The sequence below is a fragment of the Abramis brama genome, assembly GCF_963993115.1.
Source record: "Abramis brama genome assembly, chromosome: 16".
Classification (NCBI taxonomy): Eukaryota; Metazoa; Chordata; class Actinopteri; order Cypriniformes; family Leuciscidae; genus Abramis; species Abramis brama.
This window is the reverse complement of record NC_139978.1, coordinates 23,499,878-23,520,797: the sequence shown is the minus strand read 5'-3', so window position 1 is coordinate 23,520,797 and position 20,920 is coordinate 23,499,878. Positions and strand designations below refer to the sequence as shown.

At 36.1% G+C, this 20,920-nt stretch overlaps 2 protein-coding genes across 2 annotated transcripts; one reads left to right on the top strand and one right to left on the bottom strand.

Annotated features, from left to right (window-relative positions):
- Positions 1-81: 81 nt before the first annotated feature.
- On the top strand, positions 82-2,927 carry ngrn (neugrin, neurite outgrowth associated). The gene is made up of 4 exons (XM_084087848.1): positions 82-183; positions 832-1,041; positions 1,116-1,226; positions 2,154-2,927. The coding sequence occupies exons 2-4, from the start codon at positions 833-835 to the stop codon at positions 2,743-2,745; spliced, it is 912 nt and encodes a 303-aa protein (XP_083943974.1). The 5' UTR covers positions 82-183; position 832; the 3' UTR covers positions 2,746-2,927.
- sort1b (sortilin 1b) lies at positions 2,925-19,496 on the bottom strand. The gene is made up of 21 exons (XM_084087847.1): positions 19,105-19,496; positions 16,857-16,916; positions 15,934-16,007; positions 15,737-15,839; positions 15,307-15,468; positions 14,720-14,793; positions 13,198-13,244; positions 11,854-12,008; positions 11,624-11,768; positions 11,173-11,328; positions 9,437-9,543; positions 9,213-9,315; positions 8,387-8,558; positions 8,052-8,239; positions 7,763-7,952; positions 7,033-7,149; positions 6,737-6,848; positions 5,441-5,553; positions 5,226-5,346; positions 5,071-5,098; positions 2,925-3,999 (listed from the first exon to the last, which is right to left on the bottom strand). Exons 1-20 carry the CDS (start codon positions 19,363-19,365, stop codon positions 5,084-5,086), a joined length of 2,475 nt encoding a protein of 824 aa, XP_083943973.1. The 5' UTR covers positions 19,366-19,496; the 3' UTR covers positions 2,925-3,999; positions 5,071-5,083.
- Positions 19,497-20,920: the final 1,424 nt, after the last annotated feature.

Genomic DNA, 20,920 nt, shown 5'->3' with positions numbered 1-20,920 from the left:
CGTGAATAAACCATGCTTCCGATGGCATGTGATCGGCGAACGGAGCCGAGTGTTGCCGAGTAAAAACGCTCCGAGTCGGAAAGAATCCAATGACTGCCGCGCATGCGTAAATAAACCAGCAGCATAAACATGCTTCCGGTGTAATAATGTCACCGTGGAAATAGAGAAGAGCAAGAGGAACATGTGAGTGTTTTACAGGCACTGTTTACAAAATGTAAACGCACAGCAATTTGACAATTTATGGTTGTATAAATGTAAAGTTTGAGCTACGAAAAAGAGCAAGGCAAATTTGACCTTTTGTACGATGGTTTACTAATTAGCTCACGTTTAAGAAGTGACGTAGAAATAGTTATTTTCAATTTTTAGGAATAAAATGTTACATAAATCAGGCGAATGACATATGGGGGAAAAAAAAACTAAAATCCTTCAGAGTATAGATAGGAATAAAACTTGAAAGTTTGGCATGTGCTATTATTGTAGTGGGGGGTTACTAAAAAAACTAATTCTGACAAAACAGTCTTTAAAGATATATATTGTAATTGAAATCTACAGACGCTAATAGATAAAGTGTAATAAAATTAAAATGTACTTTAAATGTTTCCTTTTCGCCAGTCTGAAAGAAGACAAAGTATGAAAGCAAAATAGTCCAAAATCTCAAAATTGACCAGTGTCTACTAGCCTTAAATGATAAAAACAACAACTTGACTTTAAGTTTGTTCTCAGATTATTCTTCAGATTCTTATTATAAAAAGTTATTTGATAAATAGTCCTTTTTATGTTGGATTAAGTAGCAATTTCAGATGTCACTATCTTTGTTTGTGACTGTTGCAGAATGGTCACACCATGGAGAATGGCCTACATGTTGGCCACCAAACTGGCCCCTTTCCCAGGACCTGTTTGTCGCCATGCCAGTCGAGGCGCATACGGGAGGATGTCTCCGAGGTATTCTGATTCACATTCAAAACAGAAACAACAGGAAGATATGTTTGAAGATGACCATGATATGGATGCAGTGGAAGCCAGACTGAACTCTGTTATTAGGTGAGTCCTTATACAGTCAGGAGCACAAAAGCAAATACCTCAGTCTTCATGTATTAAAATTATTTCCTGTGCAGTGAAGAGAAGAGAAGGCGTAAAGCAGCAAAGTTTCACATAATCAAGAGGCAAATGAACAATCCTGGAGATCCGGAGAGAAAACTCACCTGGGATGCCATTGAACAGATAAGGTATCAGTGTGAATATGTCTGTTTATTACACAGTTCTTGATTCTGATTAGTCAGTCACAGCATTGAGCTCAGCTGTCAGACATTTCTCCTTGAAGGACTTTAGTATTCATTTTAATATTTGTTAAGTACGAAATCTTGGTGTTTGAATATGTCAGATAATTAATTCATTGAAAAAGTAACTATGGTTGCAAATTCATAATATATAAATTAAGTGTTCATCTTTTTGCTATGCCCAGTATTTTAATATTTCTTTTTAAATGTACACTACCGTTTAAAGTTTGGGCTCGGTAAGATTTTTAAAAAATGTTTATTTGATCAAAAATACAGTAAAAACAGTAATATTGTTCAATATTATTGCAATTTAAAATAACTGTTTTCTATTTTAATATTTTAAAATGTAATTTATTCCTGTGATTGCAAATCGTTCTAATATGCTGATTTGGTGCTCAAAAAACATTTCTTATCAGTATCACTGTTGAAAATAGTTATGATGCTGCTTATTTTCATGGAAACCATGACACTTTTTTAGGATACTTTGATGAATAGAAAGTTCAAAACAATAGCATTATGTGAAATAAAAATATTTTAGCACAATACAAAATTATTTACTGGCATTAAATTGATAAAAAATGAATCATTGCTGAATAAAAGTATTAATTTCTCTCAAGAGAGAGAGAGAAAATCTTACTGATCCCAAACCTTTGAATTGTAGTGTATTTTTATATATAAAAAAGTGTCATTTTAATATATTTCTTAGCAGATGCTTTAAATGAAACTTTAGGTCATATAATAATTTCAAATCAAACACATTTCTGTATGTAATAATGTAATATATATGTATATATATATATATAATGTCTTGCCCAAAATATTGTAGTTATCTGCCGCCCCTCCAAACACTGAGCAGTCATATGTCTCTTTTCCCAGGTACTTAAAGCAGGAGTCCCCAGAGGAATGGACACTACAGAGATTAGCTGAGGGTTTCTCTGTAAGCCCTGATGTCATCTCCAAAGTCCTCCGCAGCAAATTCACCCCAACAGTTGTCCGAAAGCTAAAGCAGGACTCTAAAGTGTTTGTCAATACAGGGCAGCAGTCTCTCAGAGATGGCAAAACTGAACAATCCAGACTACCAAAGAGTGCAACACCAGCCATACTCTCCTCCGGAAAAACAGGTGCCCTGACAACACAGAGTAAAACAGCCCTTGCAGTGAGGGAGGGTGAGACTGGACTGACGCCCTCTGGTGGAAACGTAGTACCATCTCAAGTACTATCAGCTGTACACAAACTGACACCTGCTTTGCAGGAGCAGCCTGACTCTACAGCGAACATGGACATGAGAGATGATATAGAGTTAGAGGAGGAGGAGGAGGAGGAGGAGGAAGAAGAGTGGGATGGGGTGATTCTGACAGAGGAAGAGCTAGAGCACATCGCACAAACGCTGCAGAAAACCCCCAGTTCAGTGAAACAGAAGGGAAGCGATTTTTTCGACAAAGAAGGCAACTTCCTGTACAGAATTTGAGTGGCTGCCAAGTCCTCCATGTTTATCAAGACACTTGTTGCTAAAGTCTAGGCCTGTTCTTTTTTGATTGAAATGTTACAATTTGTAACAAAACTTAATGGCTTACTGTGCACTTTTGCGTATGTGTGTATCGCATTTGCTTTTTTACTCTTATGAGCAAAAAATATATATACACATAATCAGTGGGGCAAATCAATTTATTTCTCAAACAAACAGTTCCAAATATACAGAGCAAAAAATAACAGATACAAAGTCGGAATTGCTGTATATACAGAGCTTCACAACTAATATGTACATTGATTTTGCACAGGAAGAAACACATTACACCTCATATAAATAAAATCACTGTCACAATGGAAACTATTTAGCTTTAGATTTCATTTACATTGCATCTATTATTATTATTATTATTATTATTATTCCCAAGCATGGAGAGTAAGACAATAAGTATTAAACAATTAAGGGGCATGTTTGTTTTTATTTTGTTGTATAAAATGTATACAGATCTTTTCATCAACTGAAATATTTTGTCATAGTTTGTGGTAATTCTTCATAAATGAGATTTTTCTCTTGTTTTTTAATTAATCTCTGTTTCACTGGAAGGCACAAGTTCTGCCTCCATGCTAGGCACTTGAATCAAAACATACACTAGGGTTTTTATACCTATTAACACCATATATAACTCATAGTTTTTGCAAAGGAGATTGTCTATTAAGAAAATATGGGACTTTTTATTAAGTATGTGAATATAAGCAAACAACTGCTAGAGATGTTGAAACAAATGGTTCTAAATTAACTGTAGAAATGATATTTAAATACACACTTAATAAAAAACAATGCATCAGACATCGAGCATCTATGCAAACAGGAAGTACCAATGGAAAGGTGCTAAATTGCTCAATAGCATTTGATATGAAAAAACTGACGCCATTGTTACTGTCCGTATCACTGTGTATCAAGCACTGAGCAAGCCTCCGGAGCTGAAATTCAGATATGGTAATAGGTGATTTTTGACCTTGGATGCATGTAAACCTATTGTAGGAGATCTCCAAAACAACATTTGGAACCTTTAAAATGGCATAATACACACTTGATAAAATAAAAACTCACCGCATCAGACATCAAGCAACTATGCAAACAGGAAGTACCAATATAAAGGTTCTAAATTGCTCTATTGCATTTGAATATCCAAAAATCAAATCGCATGGTCAAAGACTTCAGACCACTGGATCTGTTCTCACCTCGCTGAAGTTGCTGCATAAACATGAAAATAATTAACACATGCAAAATTATTGCGACTAATGGTTTGTCACACAAACACTTGGTCAGGTTTTAGGCGTCTTTATGCGAAATGGTACAAAAAAAAAAAGTCACACTTTTTCTCTTGATAACATGGTACTGTCCTGCTGTCAAGACGAGAACCAAGACACAGCACAAATGTCGAAATCTAATAAAACTATTTAACTACAAAATTTGATTTGGGCAAAATGTTCCAAGGTTGTACACAAACTACAGTTGTGTTCTATTTTACATGCATCTGCATCATTTAGTTCATAAAAATATTTATTACAAAACTTTACCTAACCGTCAAGTGTGACAGTTGCTTATTTACAAATGTGTAATGTGAAGATTATCTCCATGTTCTACAGTTATTTGTCCATATAACAATCCCACTTTATCAAACTCGCAGCCTAGCTACACAGTTTCAGGTAATTAATAATGTTCATAAATCTTAAATTATAAATATATTCTCCCTTTTTGTAAAGTCAAATCTATTGCCTGTTTCTCAGCATTTTATTGCTATATTCATTAATGCACCTGCTTATTTACAGTAAAGTGGACATTACTAAAGCTTTGACAGCAGGCATGATCACATTTTAGTAATAAACACAGTCAGGGTTCAGTAGCACAGTATTTTAAACATCGCATATGATATGATTATTTTTTCTATTTTTGCTGAATGAAATTCCTGCTGAAATAATAATATACCTCTAGTTCTGACGTAAGGGCATCTGGACATCAAAAGAAAAGCAAGTATTTTACAAGTACCCCAGTGACAGTCTCATCAAACCAAGGTTTGATCCTTAAAATCCTGCCCAGAAGACCCCAATTTCTATCATGAGAACAGTATCGTCAGATTGATCCTCATCATCCTATTGGTGGAGAAGCAACCAGGTTCCCTCCCATTGGTCAAGAAGAAGGAAGCACGTGACATTAGCTGGTAGATTAAGTTTGAGAAAGCTGACAGCTGCTTTGTGCTTTAGAGAGAGGAGAGAGAGCAGCAGTAATGCCTGAATGACAGGAAATGTAGCTCCTTGTGCTCACCTAATGTACAGCTTTACTCCAGTAGGTCCTGCCAAAAATACACATTCATTTAGCAAGATCAGTACTGCTATTTTGCATTTTTTTCCCCCTAAACAAGTACCAAAGAAGATTCCATTCAGGTGTATGTATTAGTGTGAGATTGTCCAAATCTGTACCTCATCTGAGTCATCGTGGAAATCAATCTTAGGTGCTCCAGCCACATCTGTGTCCAGTGGTTCATCTATGGCGTTGGCTTCCGCATTATGTTGTAAGACTGAGTATCTGTGTACCAGGAACCTGCAAAATATTGAGGCCAAGACAGTTTATTTTATTTTATATGATTAAACATATTCTATATGTAACCCATAAAATGTCTAGAGAGCAGACTGACCTTCCGCCACAGACATACTTCTTTACAAACAGAACCCCAAACACTGCACCGGTCAGCAGGATGGCTATGACGATCGCAATGATAGGGGCGGTATGTGAGGTAGATTTATCTGTCTGTTGATTACAGAGATACAGGGTAAACAACGGTGCACACGTATTTGAGGTTTAAAGTCAGCATGAAATGAAAATGTTCTATTTTCTCAAACAATGTAGTTGTAGCTGAGGCCTGGAAGAGTTTGGTTCGTGTTGTCGACATGTTGAGAAGATGCTATTTTCAGCACTGCGAATCCGCTTTGCATGTATTTCAAAAGGATGATATGTAAAATGGATGCCATTGTTACTGTCCATATCACTGTGTGTCAAGCACTGAGGATGCCTCCCGAGCTGAAATTCAGATATGGTAATAGGCGTTTTGTTTCCAACACGCGTTGTAAGCAGTAGACCAATCACAACAGACTGGGCCGTCTGACCAATTAGAGCAGAGTAGGCTCTTTTAGAAAGGAGGCGATTAGAGAGACTGAATCTTAGAACAAACCATTTTCATTCTCTTTGAGGAGATGTGCAATGTATATTATGAGAACATTAAAGTGTTTTTTGACCTTGGATGCATGTAAAACCTATTGTAGGGGCCCTCTAACTACAACATTTGGAACATTTAAAATAGCATAATAGGGGCACTTTAAATAGTTTTAAATAGTTTTTTTTTTATTAGAAAAAAGATCTGTCACTACTACCAAGAGATAGTTCACTGAAAGTTCAATGTTCAATGTCTCTTTCATCCCTGAAACTGGGGTTGTTAAACTCCAAAATGAAAAAAGCACCATAAAAGTATTATAAATTGTATTATTATCAAATGTATTATATTCCAAAGAGTGGCCAAGATAGTTTTCCAAAAATGTAATTTTTGGATGAACATATATATACTGTATATGCTGTATACACATCTGAACCCCAGTCTGAACTATTAAACTAGTAATAGAGTGGGGCAAGTGTGACGTCACTTTATAGGCCAATCGGCAGTTAGCATCACACTGGTTCCCTCGACAAAAAAAAAAACAATATGTTTTTCCATAGGCTTTTGGATTATCGCAAAAAACAAACATGTATTTTATGTCATAGCATAAAACGTGAAAGAGTTTTGAGCTTGTGTTCACCACAGATCTTATTTCAGCCATTTAACCAAAAACCCATTGACTTCAGGACAATGGAAACGGAAGTGCTAAAATGCTAACTCGTTTCCAACAAAATGATGGCATACCTGCACCACTCTATATGTAGCAAGGAATTGCAGTCTCACCAATAGCTGAGGTTCCGCCAGCAGGTTGCTGACACATCTCTTGCTCAGGTCAATCACTTTTCTTGTTGGTTGTTTTCCTCCCTCACATTTATCACCTGGAATCTTTCTGTACCTGGTAAATAAATTATAATACGCATGTTTTTTTAGAGCTCTCTTAATAAGTCAAAGAGAAGCTAGCAGGCGCTAACCAGATGTAAGGTATTAAAGCAAGTGAAAAACCTTGACTCTCAACTGTCTACTTTTAAGACAAAGATTTAGTCTTCAAGCAATGGAGAATAATCCAAAGAGGGCATTACCCACTGGTCTTTAGCTGTTCCTCTTTCCCGTGGATGCAGATCTCAAGATCGTGGCCTTTGAGCTCAGCCTGCTCAATACATTCTGAGCTGTTCTCTTTACGGTAGTATCCAAAGTCACTAAGCAGGAGGGAAGAGAAGATTTGAAAACTTTGAAATATACTTTTCACATTTATTTATACTTGAAATAAACTTTTAGAATATAATAAAACATTGTGATTCTTTTCGTGTAGTAGTTAACCAGGACGAATTAAGTGATGGGTATGTGATGATAGCCTATGTTACGGCTGTGAAGCACTGTATGTATATGACATTAATTTAATAAATTAGCCAATGTCTACTTTGCTTGGGCTGAACGTATTTAATTTCTTGTGTGTGTGCTTGGGAAGTCGCAATGACGGAAACAGTGACATTCCAATTTAAGAATTTAAGGGAGTAAAGCCTGTGTTTAGGCTTCTGACATTCTACTAGCAAATGACAATACAACATATGACAAAAGTTAATTTGACCATTGCATTGAAAATGCGTCCAAACATGTGGTCCAAAATTTGTAACTAAAACTGAATTTAGTAATATATTTAACTGAAATAAAATATAGTAAAATGAAATAGAAATATGCATGAAATAACTAAACTGGAACTAAACAATCCATTCCTCAAATGAACTAAAACTAAAATGTTTTTCCAAGTAGAATTACAAAAAGCAAAGCTACAATAACTTGGTTTCCACTCACCACAGGAAGTCATCCAGTGTGCAGACGCATGGTGTGGGCTGCTTGGTGACTATGTAATCCCTGCCAATCCAACACACAGAGTCCTTTCTCACACGCAGGAATTTTTCCTTATAACCCAGCATGCAACCATCTTCCGGGTCGCTGATGTCATCAGAGTGCGCCAGCCACTGGACATAATCACTTGCTGTGCCTAGGAAATAGACAGCGACAGATTAGTTTGTGCTAAACCCAATTAAATAATTATATAAATGTCTGATTTTGTGTTGTTCAAACAGAACTGGTCACTCACAGTTACGTGTCAGCAGGTCTCTAAAGTCAATGGTGTAAGTTACCCAGTGGCTGATCAAAGCATCTTCATAACCCCAGAGACTGACATTCACAGAGCGGGCACCAGGCTCTGAGGCCAGCCCTGTGAAGTACATCGGCATCTGGGTGAACTTATAAACATGCCAGCATTGCCCCTCATCGGTGGAGAACCTGAGAGACACACAAACCATGAGTTTTACAGCATGTACCGGCACTTTGCATGTGGAAATATTAGCATATTCTTCAGCTTGGCATGGAAAACCGTCCATATAAAAGCCAATTGTATGGGTTTCGTCTCAAGAACTACAGGAAGCTCACTTAATCTCAGAGATGGGTCTGGATGGGTTGTGCTCCACGGCCACCAGCAGGCCTCCTGAATCCAGGATAGCATAATAATGCGGCCCCTTCAGAGCCTGCTGCCAGGTGTAGCCTCCATCATCAGACACGTACACATCAGGTGTCAACATTGAGATTGAGTCACCCACGCTGCCTAAAAAAAGAGTAAGTGGGATGGCAGAAAGGTTCATTATATGGAAGTCATTATTTATGCAATTCTGTTTGGTGACGCAGAAATTACACTTTATTTTTAAGGTGCAGTATATGATTTCTGAAAAAAACTTTTGAAAGTGGATTGGAGCCAATCAGCAGTGGGAGGAGTATACAGTCAAGAGGAAGCAAGAGGGAGATTTGAAAAAAGACTGTAGAAAGAGAGATGGCTGAGAGATATTACAAAAGAGAAAAGGTCAGAAGAATATCATTGGAAAAATAAAAGTTATGATCAGCCAACAGCACAATAATATTGGAGATTAGAAACTTTCTAGCACTGGAGAGACCTAAGCAGGAAGGTCATCTACTATTGCATTGCGTGATCAGGAATTCTGGAAGAGCAATGAAGGGAGGGTGTGTTTTTTGGGATGATTTCAAATATCAACAGTGTTTCTCAGAAATTGCTTACTGCACCTTTAATTTTCTTGTATCTGTTTTATCCATTTAATATTAATTACTTTTATGTGTTAGAATTTATTAAAAATAAAATAAAATAACAAAATAACAAAATAAATGAAAATGAAAATAGAGACATTACAATTTATGCCACAGAACTGAATTGCACTTTGGACTTTTCTTAAAAGTGTACATGCATTACCATGAGCCAAGATGAGTCCGACAGCATTGGGTTCACTCAGAGGCAGCATGGGAACATTCAGCTTCATGGAGGTGCTGTATGAGGCATGAATATGCAGACTACACTGCACAGGAGGAAGACAACACAAGGTAAGTAAATAAACACACTGTTAGACTTCTCAAGGATTTTAACTGTTTGGTCACATCTGTCCAATTATAACAGCTTCCATTCAAAGTGATTCTTACCATTTCTTTGTCTTTGGCCGTAGAATCGCACTTGCTGTTCTCAGGTTTCTTCAAAGGAACCCATTCACCTCCCTGATCAAATGATATTACTGTCTGTACCGAGTTGTCTTCAGCAGAAAAAGACAAATAGAGAAAAGCATAAAAATTACTCTGACATTTCAGAAAAGACTCAAAGGGATACTTCACCGATTAGCATTAAGCTTTGTATCAGTAGACATTTTTTGAATGACTGTGCTTCCCTCCCTCCTGTCCCCCTGAGATGAGAGATTTCTGTATTGTGTGTCTAGAAAAAAAACTCAGATGACACAGAAATCTTAATTTTGCGTCATTGGAGGCCTTTTTGGCCAGAGGCTAGAGACTACAGCCAGTAGTAGGAGCTGGTTCCGCATGTTTTCAACCCGCCCATAGGGGGTGGGATCTCACGATAAAACAGCGTCTTTTCAGTTTCAAGTCAACTAGTAGCCTAGTTGTATCATTTCTTCCGACATTGCCCTCTGTAACCGGTAGGCGTGGCTTGGGAGTGGCCTCGTAGGGCAGCGAAGCAAGTGCATTCTGGGTGTTGTTGTCTTTCATCCACATGAGGCAAAAATAAATTTTCTGGCTTTTCTCAGTCTAGAAGGCACCAACTTCTAAAATAATTTCACATTTCTACTACATAAATGACCCAATTTAAACACACATTCAACTTTCCAGCAGTGAAATATCCCTTTAAATGGTTAGTTCACCCCCAAAATTTTAAATTCTGTCATCAATTACTCGTCGTTCCACACCCGTAAGTCCTTCGTTCATCTTCGGAACACAAATGATGATATTTTTGAAGAAATCCTTTCAGTACCTCCATTGGGAGCAACACAATTTACACATTCAAGGTCCAGAGCGATAGGAAACACATTAAAGTAATCAATGTGACTCCAGTGGTTTAACCTCAATCTTATGAAGCAACGCATGTGCTTTGTTTGCACAAAAAAAGCATAATTTATCTCTATATTTACAAAATATTATCCAAAGCGAGTTCACAGAACAACTTACGGTCTTGAGTCTACACAACACAGACAACACAGATGGGTCATGGTGCTCCCCCTACTGGATTGCAGGTAAATATTTTCATAAATAAAGTGGCAAACAAAGCAATTATGTTGCTTCATAAGATTGAGGTTAAACCACTGGAGTTACATGGATTACTTGAATGATGTCTTTCCTATTGTTATGGACCTTGAATGTGTAAATTGCGTTACTCCCAATGGAGGGACTGAAAGCTCTCGGATTTCATCAAAATATCTTCATTTGTGTTCCGAAGATGAACAAAAGTCTTATGGGTTTGGAACGACATGAGGGTGAGTAAATAATCACAGAATTACTAAAATAACAGCTTTTTCATTACATGAATAAATTATATTTTAAAATATCTCAAAATAGAAAACAGTTATTTTAAATTGTAATAATATTTAACATTTTTACTGTTTTAATGTATTTTTTTCAAATAATTATGAGCCTTGGTCAAAAATATTTAAAAAATCTTACCGACCCCAAACTTTTAAACAGTAGTGTATGGAAAGTTAAATATCATGTTCATTTTCAAATGTATATTTAGAAAGTAAACTGCAAGCTGTTTTTTAAAAACTGCTTTTCATATCGATTTAAATTATGCCAAGTGATACAGGCCTCCTAGAGTAATCTGAGGTTAAATACACACAGACTATAAGTGTATATTCGTCTTATGTAGGATGTAGTCATACCCTCATTCAGCACGCTAGTAGTGAAGACTCCTCTGAGGGAAGTGACATTCGTGAAGTCTGTCTCACCCCCTGGAGTCGTATACAGATGGCGTTCTAGAGACTTGGAATACACAGTGCCTCTGTCATCTGACACATAGATGGTGCCAATCCCCTCGTCTGAAAAACAAAAACAAAAAAACAATACAGTTAAAATATAGAAACACTGAGCTCTATAAAGTAGCACAGATCAAAATGCTGTATTTTATTTTAAATGCTGTTTCTTTTTGCAACTGATCAATGTTCCACTCTTTGTTGATCTTACTAAATGCCAGTGGTTAACCAATAAAGCATTTTCATACAATAAATAATATATCGATAGAGCAGTGTGGCATGATGGTTTCTACAACAAGAAATGTTAGTTGTAAGCCTATATATTATGGTTGCGGTAAATGAAACAAAAGGAAACACTGACCTCCTGGTTCATCTACATGCATGAAGACCATTTCATCATTGGCTGCTAGTATTGAGTAAAACTGCTCATGACTGACGGGAGGAAGTTGTGCCATGTTCCATGTTTCACCTTGGTCTACCGACACATGTATTGCACGTAAAATGTCCTAAAGAACATGCACATAGTTAAAACATCACATTCACGCATAAACACACTCACACTCGGGTGCACAGTCAGTCAGTCACACACACCTCTGATGCTGACGGCATAACGTTTCCTGATCCAGCCATAACTGAAGCAAACAGGAAGCGTCCACCAATCCCAAAGGAGTAGATTCTCTCGGCGACTGTTTTAAAGTTACCACTAAGATCAACTGACTTCCTCAGCACCAGCGTTCCTTTATCAACTGAAAACACAAAACAACAAAGAGTGAGGTAACATTACTACAGAAATATGCATCTGGTTTTTATGAGTTGCTGATAGCACTTGGGCCGCTGTATATTCTATAGCAATAACATAAGGTTTGCTGAGTCAAATCCACTGTGGGATGCTGAATTCTAATTCAAAAAAATTCTATCAACACTTTATCTAAACACTGCTAATGAGCAACACCACTCACAGGGCACTGCAACATCCCCTCTGACATCCCCTCTTGCAAAAAAGCACATGCACACATTGCCAAACATCATGAAAAGGAAGCTTAAAAAGTATACACTTTTACTCAGTTGGGTTCAACAGTAAGGACGGCCGCTTTTGGGCCAGTTGACAGGACTGTTATCATTGCTGTATTATTTTATTTATTTATTTTCAATCATGTACTTGTTTTTATGTTTTGAAAACTTTTTGTAAACTGCTGTTGCAATTTTGGATAAATATCTAGCTGGGTAACATTTTTTCTTCAAAATGTCAAGAATGACTATATGCCATTATGTTGCAGCAAAATGTTAATCAATTTATAGATGTGCAATTATTGCAAATTATAATATTATTCATTTATTGTTATTTAAATATACAATAATACATATACATTAAAATTATACATTAAAATAAAACTGTTTTCTATTTTATTATATTGTGAAATGTAATGTTTTATCACCCATTACTCCACTGTTTAATGTCACATGCTCCTTCATAAATCATTCAAATATGCTGATTTGGTGCTCAAGAAACATTTCTTATTACTATCAATGTTGTAAACAGTTGTGCTGCTTTATATTTGTTGAATATAATGTTTACAGAGAGAACAGCATTAATTTGAAATATAAATCTTTTGTAACATTATAAATGTCTTTAAAAAAAGTTAATTTCTGTCTCTCTCTCTCAAAAAAATATATATATATATGTGCATAAATCTTACATTTATGTATTTTAGAAAATGTTGGCAGGGCAATCTTAAGATCTTTCATTTCAGAATTACAATAACTCAACTGTACTGTAACTAATTAGTTGACTTTACAGTAAACTATTACAGTAACTAATGCTCAAGGATGTACAGAAACACACATAAGAAATCAATACAAACACATACTAGTGACAGGACAGAACACATTCATGTCACCACACCTTAGATCAACAAAGCTGATAATATTACTCACAGCAGGATCCATTGAGGTTGACGGAGACGAATAGAGTATCCATTCCCCTATGGAAATGATGAAGAGAGAATTGATCTGTGAGATTAAACTCAAGAGACCTCATAAAACAGGTTCACTTCGGTTCACTTCAGATCAGTCACTTGTTTGCACTTTGCAGCATAAGTACAAACGTACTGAACACTAAAATGTCAAGGAAGGAGACAGTTTATGACAATCACCACACAAACCATAATTTTAAATTTATAGATAACACGAACAATGCAACAAGAAACTGGTTGCATGGAGATTCTCCATTAAAATGCATGGCATTGTTGTAACAGGATATCTACAATTGTCACAGATCATATGACGTATTGTTAAGATAAGACCTAAGGGAGTGACTCAGGTTGAGGAGTTTTCAGGTTGCAACATAACTGAAAACAGTCTCTAAAATTTAAATGTAAGTGGGCCGAGACATGCAGCACATTTTCATACTTATATTGGATATATATTAAACTTACTGAAATTATATAAGTTAGTTTTTATCACAATATTACAATATAATGGTTTGAGGCGCTGATGTCATGTTCCTGGGTGCTATGCAAAGTCAAAAAATGAAAAAGAAAGAAAGAAAAAGGATGTGAAAACACCACAAACATCACAATTTGATGAATTCTGAGATATTTTGTGGTTTCACTCTAAATCATCCCAGGCTGTGCTAATTTTCTTGCCATTGTTTAAATAATCAAGATGTAATAAATAAAGTTGATAAATTGGCTAAGCTTAAATGGTGCATGTTCCTGAAACTCTGGTATATGCTTATATTGAAATACATCCTTAAAATTCAACACAAGCATATTCTGAATAGTGTGTTGTAATTTGAATATGAATATGATATTCAGTTAAAAGGAACTGCATACCAGGAACAACAAATTTGTTTTTGGTTTGACTTTACTGGTTTCTGAAGTCACGTGAGAACTTCATATCATGTGTACAGTAAGTGGATAAGGCCTTCCTTCAGTTAGGATTGCTCAGAGGAGGAATGAAGGAACTATATATATATATATATATATATATATACCTGGCTCCCTTGGTCAAACATTAATTGTGCAAATAAATGATAAGCCTGGCAGAACTTCCTTGTCAACATAACTATTCCCTGTTGACATGTATAAACCAGGGACTGTTGAATTCAAGCAAAATAAAAATAAAAAAATAAATAAAAACTGTATAATCCAACTGAAGTTTGATGCAGCAGTTTATCTGGAGCAGCCGAGTGTCCTCGGACATTTGAAAGCTGAGCCATGTGGAAAAGCACAGTGACTCAGCAGAGAATGTCTCGTGTTGCTGCCATGGTGGCCGTATTTGCATGTTTTTATGTGTTCTGGATGTGCAGCCGTGAAAAAACAATACAGAACTCTGACTGGTTCAAAAGTAAAACATACCATATAAAGTCACTCCACCCAGACCCCCTTGTGTCTCCACAAACACAAAGCACATTCTAAAGGCGTAAATGGGTTTCACAATCATTAAAAGATCTTACCATTTCACCACACACACCATCTCATGAATTTTCGTCCATGTTTTACCAAAATCTTTAGAGATCCAGAGATCATTCTGAAACAGCAGCAATGAGATGATATTATGCTAATGTTCAAAAGCAGCAATGCACCACTTTAAATGCATAAAAAAGGAAAAAAGAATTTACACAATCTATGTATATCTTCTTGTATTTATCTTTTCTTATCTTGTATATCACCTTCTTGTTTTTACAAATATACTTTTCAAAATTTTCATGGCCACCAGATTATTTTGTAACTTGTAAACCGTCAATATATAAAAAGAAATGGTGGGGAAGCGTTGTGGCATAAATGACGGAAAATTTTGCTATCATGTCATTTAGATAACCACAACATTTCTTATCTTATCAGTTCAGGAAACCCAATATGTGTTGATGGCAGTTTTGAACTTCTAAAATAAGGACTTAAATGCAATATGTGATCATGATGCATACTTTGTGGAATAAAATGGTATACATTTACACTAATTAAATTCACTGATCAAATGGCTCTTACTTGCTTTCTTTTCAACACCCATAAAGAAATAACACAAATTTTGATAGGCTCTCACCTTGGTGCTGATGACTGCAAGCACATCAGAGTTTTGAGGGTTGTACATTATCTGCATTACAGGCTGGAAGGGCAGTTCTGTATGGATGAAATGCTTGGCAAAGTCTTTTGAACGGAAAATTCTGGCACCAGTGCCTCCAGAAGCATCTCCTGTGAGGATCACCTGAGGGAAAGAAAATCAGGACTTTGATTACTTTAAAGTGCTGTCACACATCCCTATAATTGCTTTGAGTATCGGAAAATCAGCAAAGAACAGAAAGTTCAATTAGTCTATTTTTACTTTGATTGACATGCTGCATTTGAGTGTCTAAAGGCCAATTCAGCAACATGAGAAACATCTTTAGCATAGCAAACTGATCCAGCTCCCCAGCCCATGTGGGCTTATTGGGAGAAGATACTCAAATGCTGGATTTTTGGCATGTCTTGCCCACCTTGCCAGAGTTTTCCGGACCTATAGCGATCCCAAAGTCAGTGCTGATGAAGGTGTTGTTGATGAGTTCTGTAACATCCTCAAACGACTTTCCATAGTTTTCACTGTAACGAGGAGTGGAAGATCGAGAAAGACATGGAGTAAAGCAAACACTACATTGGTATTACAAGAACAAACACAATTCAAACCAGTACTCACCTCCTATACAGTTTAGACTGACCAAATCGCAGGAAGACTATTGGCACCTGAAATGTTGTCAGGGCTAGTACTACCTAAGATTGAGGCATAGAGACAGTTATTTACTTTTGACACAAATCTTTAGAAACCTTTTTTTTTTCTTTGAAAGAAATCAGTACTTTCATTCAGTAAGGACGCAATGCATTGATCAAAAGTGACAGCAAGGACATCTATAATGTTGTAAAAAAATATTTCTATTTCAAATACATGCTATTGGACCTATTTATCAAAGATAAAAAATATCAAGATTTCCACAAAAATAATAAGAAGCACAACTGTTTTCAACATTGATAAAAATAAGAAATGTCTCCTGAGCTGCAAATCAGCATTTTAGAATGATTTCTGAAGGATCATGTGGCACTGATCCAAAGCCACTGATCTATTCAAATAAATTGCATTTTAAAATGTATTCAAATAGAAAACAGTTATTTTTAATTGTAATAATATTTAACAATATTACTGTTTTACTATATTTTTGATCAAATAAATGCTACCTTGGTGAGCATAAGAGACTTCTTACAGACTCCAAGATTTGAAATGGTAGTGTAGGCCGAAGTATTGTTTTTATTGCAGTAAAGTGCACAGCAGCCGTGGTCAGAGTAAAAAACAAGACTTCACGACATGGCCATGAATGTGTACCGGGGCAAGAGAAAGGTCAAACTGGTAATGAGTTTGCATTTGGCCATATTGATAGTTGTGTTTATTTTTCTTTGTGAGCACTGCAAACAGCCAAAGAGATCTGCAAAGATTACCTAGACAGTCTAAATTTAAACCTAAAGCTAAAAGACTCCTCATCTAACCTTGAATGGCATTTTTAGTATGGTGGAAGTTTTTTCCGGAGACTTGATAGTGTGTACACATAATAAATCAAAAGTGAAACTCACCCCAGTTCCGTCCCCCACCCAGGCCAGAGCCACGGATCCACTGATATCTTGAAAAGTCCACTGAAAGAAACACATTTTATTAATATTAAACAAAACCAATACTGAAATGTGCATCGTCATGGACAAAATATAAGACTTTTCACACATATAATAAAGCTTTTAATATTGCATGTCCTAGAAAGACATTATCAGCCTATGCAAAGCACATGCTAACCTTAAACAAAAACTAAATCAGAAACCTAGCAACTATACTCACGACACTTAACCGCAAAACTGAAAATAGAGCAATGAAGACTGATATGACAAATTACTGAAATTAAAAAAATAGGAATGAATTGTGAAATTGAAGACGACATCAAAACAACAGTGCTAATTCAGTGGCTCTCAATCTTTTTGACTCATTTAAAGATACATTATTTGAAGGCCTACCATTTTGTACATTTCCTCTGGCATTTCTGCTGTAAATATAATTATGACAACTTTTTTATGTACAGAAATTGGGAGTGTTGATATATTAAATTCATTTAATACAATTCTTTTTGATTCTGATTCTGTATGCTTTTCAATAAAAATAATACTTATTGCTGAGGTTAGTTTGCTAAGCCCCCCTGGTTGAGAACTACTGGTTTAGATGATTTTTTTAACTCTGAGAACAAATTTTAAATGCATTAATAATTTGATCATGATGCATATAAAGCCAAATTGTTAATATAACTTATTACAATGTGTTACAAAAGGGTGACATAACATTGATCTGTTTGTCACATGAAATGGTTCCTTACACTTTCAAAGTCAATGTGAGTCCCATGAAAATCTCAAATGTCTAAATGGAAGTGTGAAAAAAAAAATTATGCTGCAGATTGTATTCTCTCATTTAAAGCACTTATCTTGCTGATATCCACAGTGCACCTATATTGGATGAGGAGAATGGCTAAAATACCTTTCACTTTCTTTCTCTGGGCTGTATATGTGTCCCTTTAAATAACAGTTAAATCTTCTAATCCCATCTAGTGAACACAGTCTAGAATTGAACATACATCCAAATGCTATATAAAGGCTGAAAGGTCAGTAAACACATAGTCCTAAAACACTTTGAGACTAGACTATTTTCTGTTGATTAACAACTGTGGCAGTTCCTGTCACAGCTTTTGAATTTATGATAACTTCCAACATCAGACCACAGTACACAAGTATCAGACCACAATAGGACTGTGTAAAAAAAAAAGGCTTACACGTGTGACTAATGAACAGAGGAAGTTAATCAGAGGATTGGTGAAGTATACGAGCTGACAGTTCAAAAAGGTGTAGTTGCAACCAACCCTCATATACCCTGATTGTTTCACCTCATCTGACAAGAAGCAACCACAAATTATTCCGAGAAAAGGAAGTCATTTTAAGTTGCAATGACTAGTGTCAGTATTATTTACTGTTCCATTCTGTAATATTAAAACTTATATTAGTTTGTATTATGAATTATATGGTTTAGCTAAACTTAACATGCTTTAGAAAGGCATAGCTATTTGGGTGGATGTGGGGGGGGGGGGGGGGGGGGGGTGTATTAAACAGGTTGTCATACCAGTTTAACTGGTTCTACAACTGCAGCTAGCCAAAGTTACACTTGTCAAGGACACAACCGTCAACATTTTATAGTTATAAAAACAGAAATGCAAGCGTATTCAGAGGGCTATGATTTGAAAATGTTCTAATATAAAAAGAAAACTTGCATTTTTAATCCCATTTTACAGTATTTACATTTATGTTTATCACAAAACTAAAGTGCTTTTACAAGAACTTTGAATGCGTTTGAGCTGAACAAATGTGACAGACTGTGTTTCAAAATCTAATAAAACATTAAAACACGGAACTATCAATTTTGTGTTACTAGTACTTATTTTTCCATTTTTAGCAAGTAATACAATTGTGACCAGTATCTAATCCATATTACAAATGCATTTGATTTTCATCATACTTACAGTCACTATTGAATTACTCACCAGCAATTAAAGTACTAACAAATACATAAAACAGGGTAACACCTTATTTTAAGGTGACGTAGTTACACGTTACTACATGTACTTACTATAGTAATAGCAGTACAATATGCATAATTACAAGTAAATAAACCTTAAACCAAACCCTAACCCTATTGTAAGTACATGTAGTTAATTAATATTACTATGGTTAGGTAAAGATCCCTAGGTTTTGAGGCAGAGCCATGGGGTTGCATCGGTGCTTCAAGTGAACTTACGTTGTGTGTGTTGCTTGTTAACTTGGTTTCATATTCCTTTAAGCCATTACAGGAGTCGAATGCATCAGCGCTTCTTTTCTGGATGTGACTGTGAACCCTCGAAATATCTGCATCCGATCCCGTCCCGATCAGACTTCTGGCGGCTACTGGAGACTTCACATACACCCGGTGCGCGTTATAGGATCCTGGTTCCACATGGAAATCCACACAAAATGCAATGGGAAAAAATAAAAGTGCAATAAAGTGTCCAAGGCCTCGCATTTTTCTTCAGTGTATTTCCAACACGATTGTGTTGCTGTTTAAATACGCATTAATTTCTCAGTGTCTCCCTCGTCAGCTGGCGGTATCAACAAAAACAGACTGCCTGTGACAGCGAAAGGTTCCTGCTGCTCATATTAGTGCTGCCTCCTCAGAGAGTATTTCAACACCCCTTTTTTATCTAGATAATTTACAAGAACGCAAAAAAATCGCAGACAACCCAAGACGCTGGAATAAACTGTATCCTTGACAGTATTTCGTGTTAAACACTTCAAAAACGAGCATCCCCCAAAAAATAAAAAATAACAGTGAAAAGAATGCACCTTGCAGAGACTGTATCTGATTGGCTGCAGCGACTGGTGCGTTTTTCTGATTGGTCCATAACTGCGCATTCATGTTTCCGTGAGCCTGTGCGGTCAAGTTAGTTTGACACGTCACACTTACTAGGACAGTATCATATTTAAAAATGACTCCTGCGTTTCATATGAACAAATTATCTTTGGTGAATTATTAATCTAACGGCTTTATAATCATAATGTCAGTAACCCCACTGGGATTTATGCGATTCTCAGATAATGTGACCAAAGCCATGCATGATCTTCCACATTTAAATGTTTGCAGAAAGTATTTCCTTTAAAAGAATAATAACAAGCTGCATAGGCTACTTTATTTGCACCTTTGTCTTCTTATTTTTTATAACAGCAAAATCATTTCATGTGCCTAAATAGAAGCAAGTGCATGACTCATTTTGTCAGTATTCTCAGTAAGAGCATAGTGGAAAATAATGTAGCCTTCAAATGTGCATCAATGAAGAAAGAAGCATCTGTTGATGCACTTCACACTTCAGCCTACAACATAACTGTGTAGTCTCTCTCTTGAGTCATATCATAATGAACACATTTATTGAATCTTCCCCCAGATTCTAACCATTTTATCATTATGATTTTTTTCAGTGACTTTGGAAACATGAAAGTGAAGGGTCGGGTCAGTTATTTGCTCAGCCATTTTTCTTAGCCCTGTTCCGACATTTTAAACAGTTTACCAGTTCAGATTTCAGCATTTATTGGGCTAAAACAAATTACATTATATTCTTATATTCTTATAGTCTTATATTCTTACAATGTAGGCTATTTACGTACAAGAGCATCTAATATCAATTGTGTTCTTCTTCTTATTATTATTATTATTATTATATTTTTGTTTGTGTGTACATATGATTTATGGCAGGCTCTGGCCTATCCCATGATCAAACCATGTGACACAGAAAAAAAGCTTATTGTGACTCCCATTGGGTGACTCCCATTGGTGCCCTGTAATTCTGATCTACAGTCATGCTTATTCTAGATCTGCACTGCTGGCCGAGAGCCACGTGCTTCCCATTGATACTCATCCTGTCTCTTCTATTAGCGGATAACATTCGCAAAAACAAAAAAGCAAAGTATATGGACGTGTTTGCTTCTTCAAGGGAGATTATAATTCTAAATGTCGGCTATGCGTTTAACTGTGTAGTGCATTAAAACAATTCTGCATGGGTGGAAAAACCTGTCACACAAGACGT

What these genes read in the sequence shown, in the direction of transcription:
- sort1b (XM_084087847.1), bottom strand. Translation starts at nt 19,365, where the DNA reads ATGCGAGGCCTTGGACACTTTATTGCACTTTTATTTTTTCCCATTGCA. An exon ending in CAGTCTAAACTGTATAGGAG is followed by an intron (nt 15,840 to 15,933) that starts GTGAGTACTGGT and finishes TCCTCGTTACAG; the next exon opens with TGAAAACTATGGAAAGTCGT. An exon ending in GAACAGCTAAAGACCAGTGG is followed by an intron (nt 6,849 to 7,032) that starts GTAATGCCCTCT and finishes TTTATTTACCAG; the next exon opens with GTACAGAAAGATTCCAGGTG.
- ngrn (XM_084087848.1), top strand. Translation starts at nt 833, where the DNA reads ATGGTCACACCATGGAGAATGGCCTACATGTTGGCCACCAAACTGGCC. An exon ending in AGACTGAACTCTGTTATTAG is followed by an intron (nt 1,042 to 1,115) that starts GTGAGTCCTTAT and finishes TTTCCTGTGCAG; the next exon opens with TGAAGAGAAGAGAAGGCGTA. An exon ending in GATGCCATTGAACAGATAAG is followed by an intron (nt 1,227 to 2,153) that starts GTATCAGTGTGA and finishes CTCTTTTCCCAG; the next exon opens with GTACTTAAAGCAGGAGTCCC.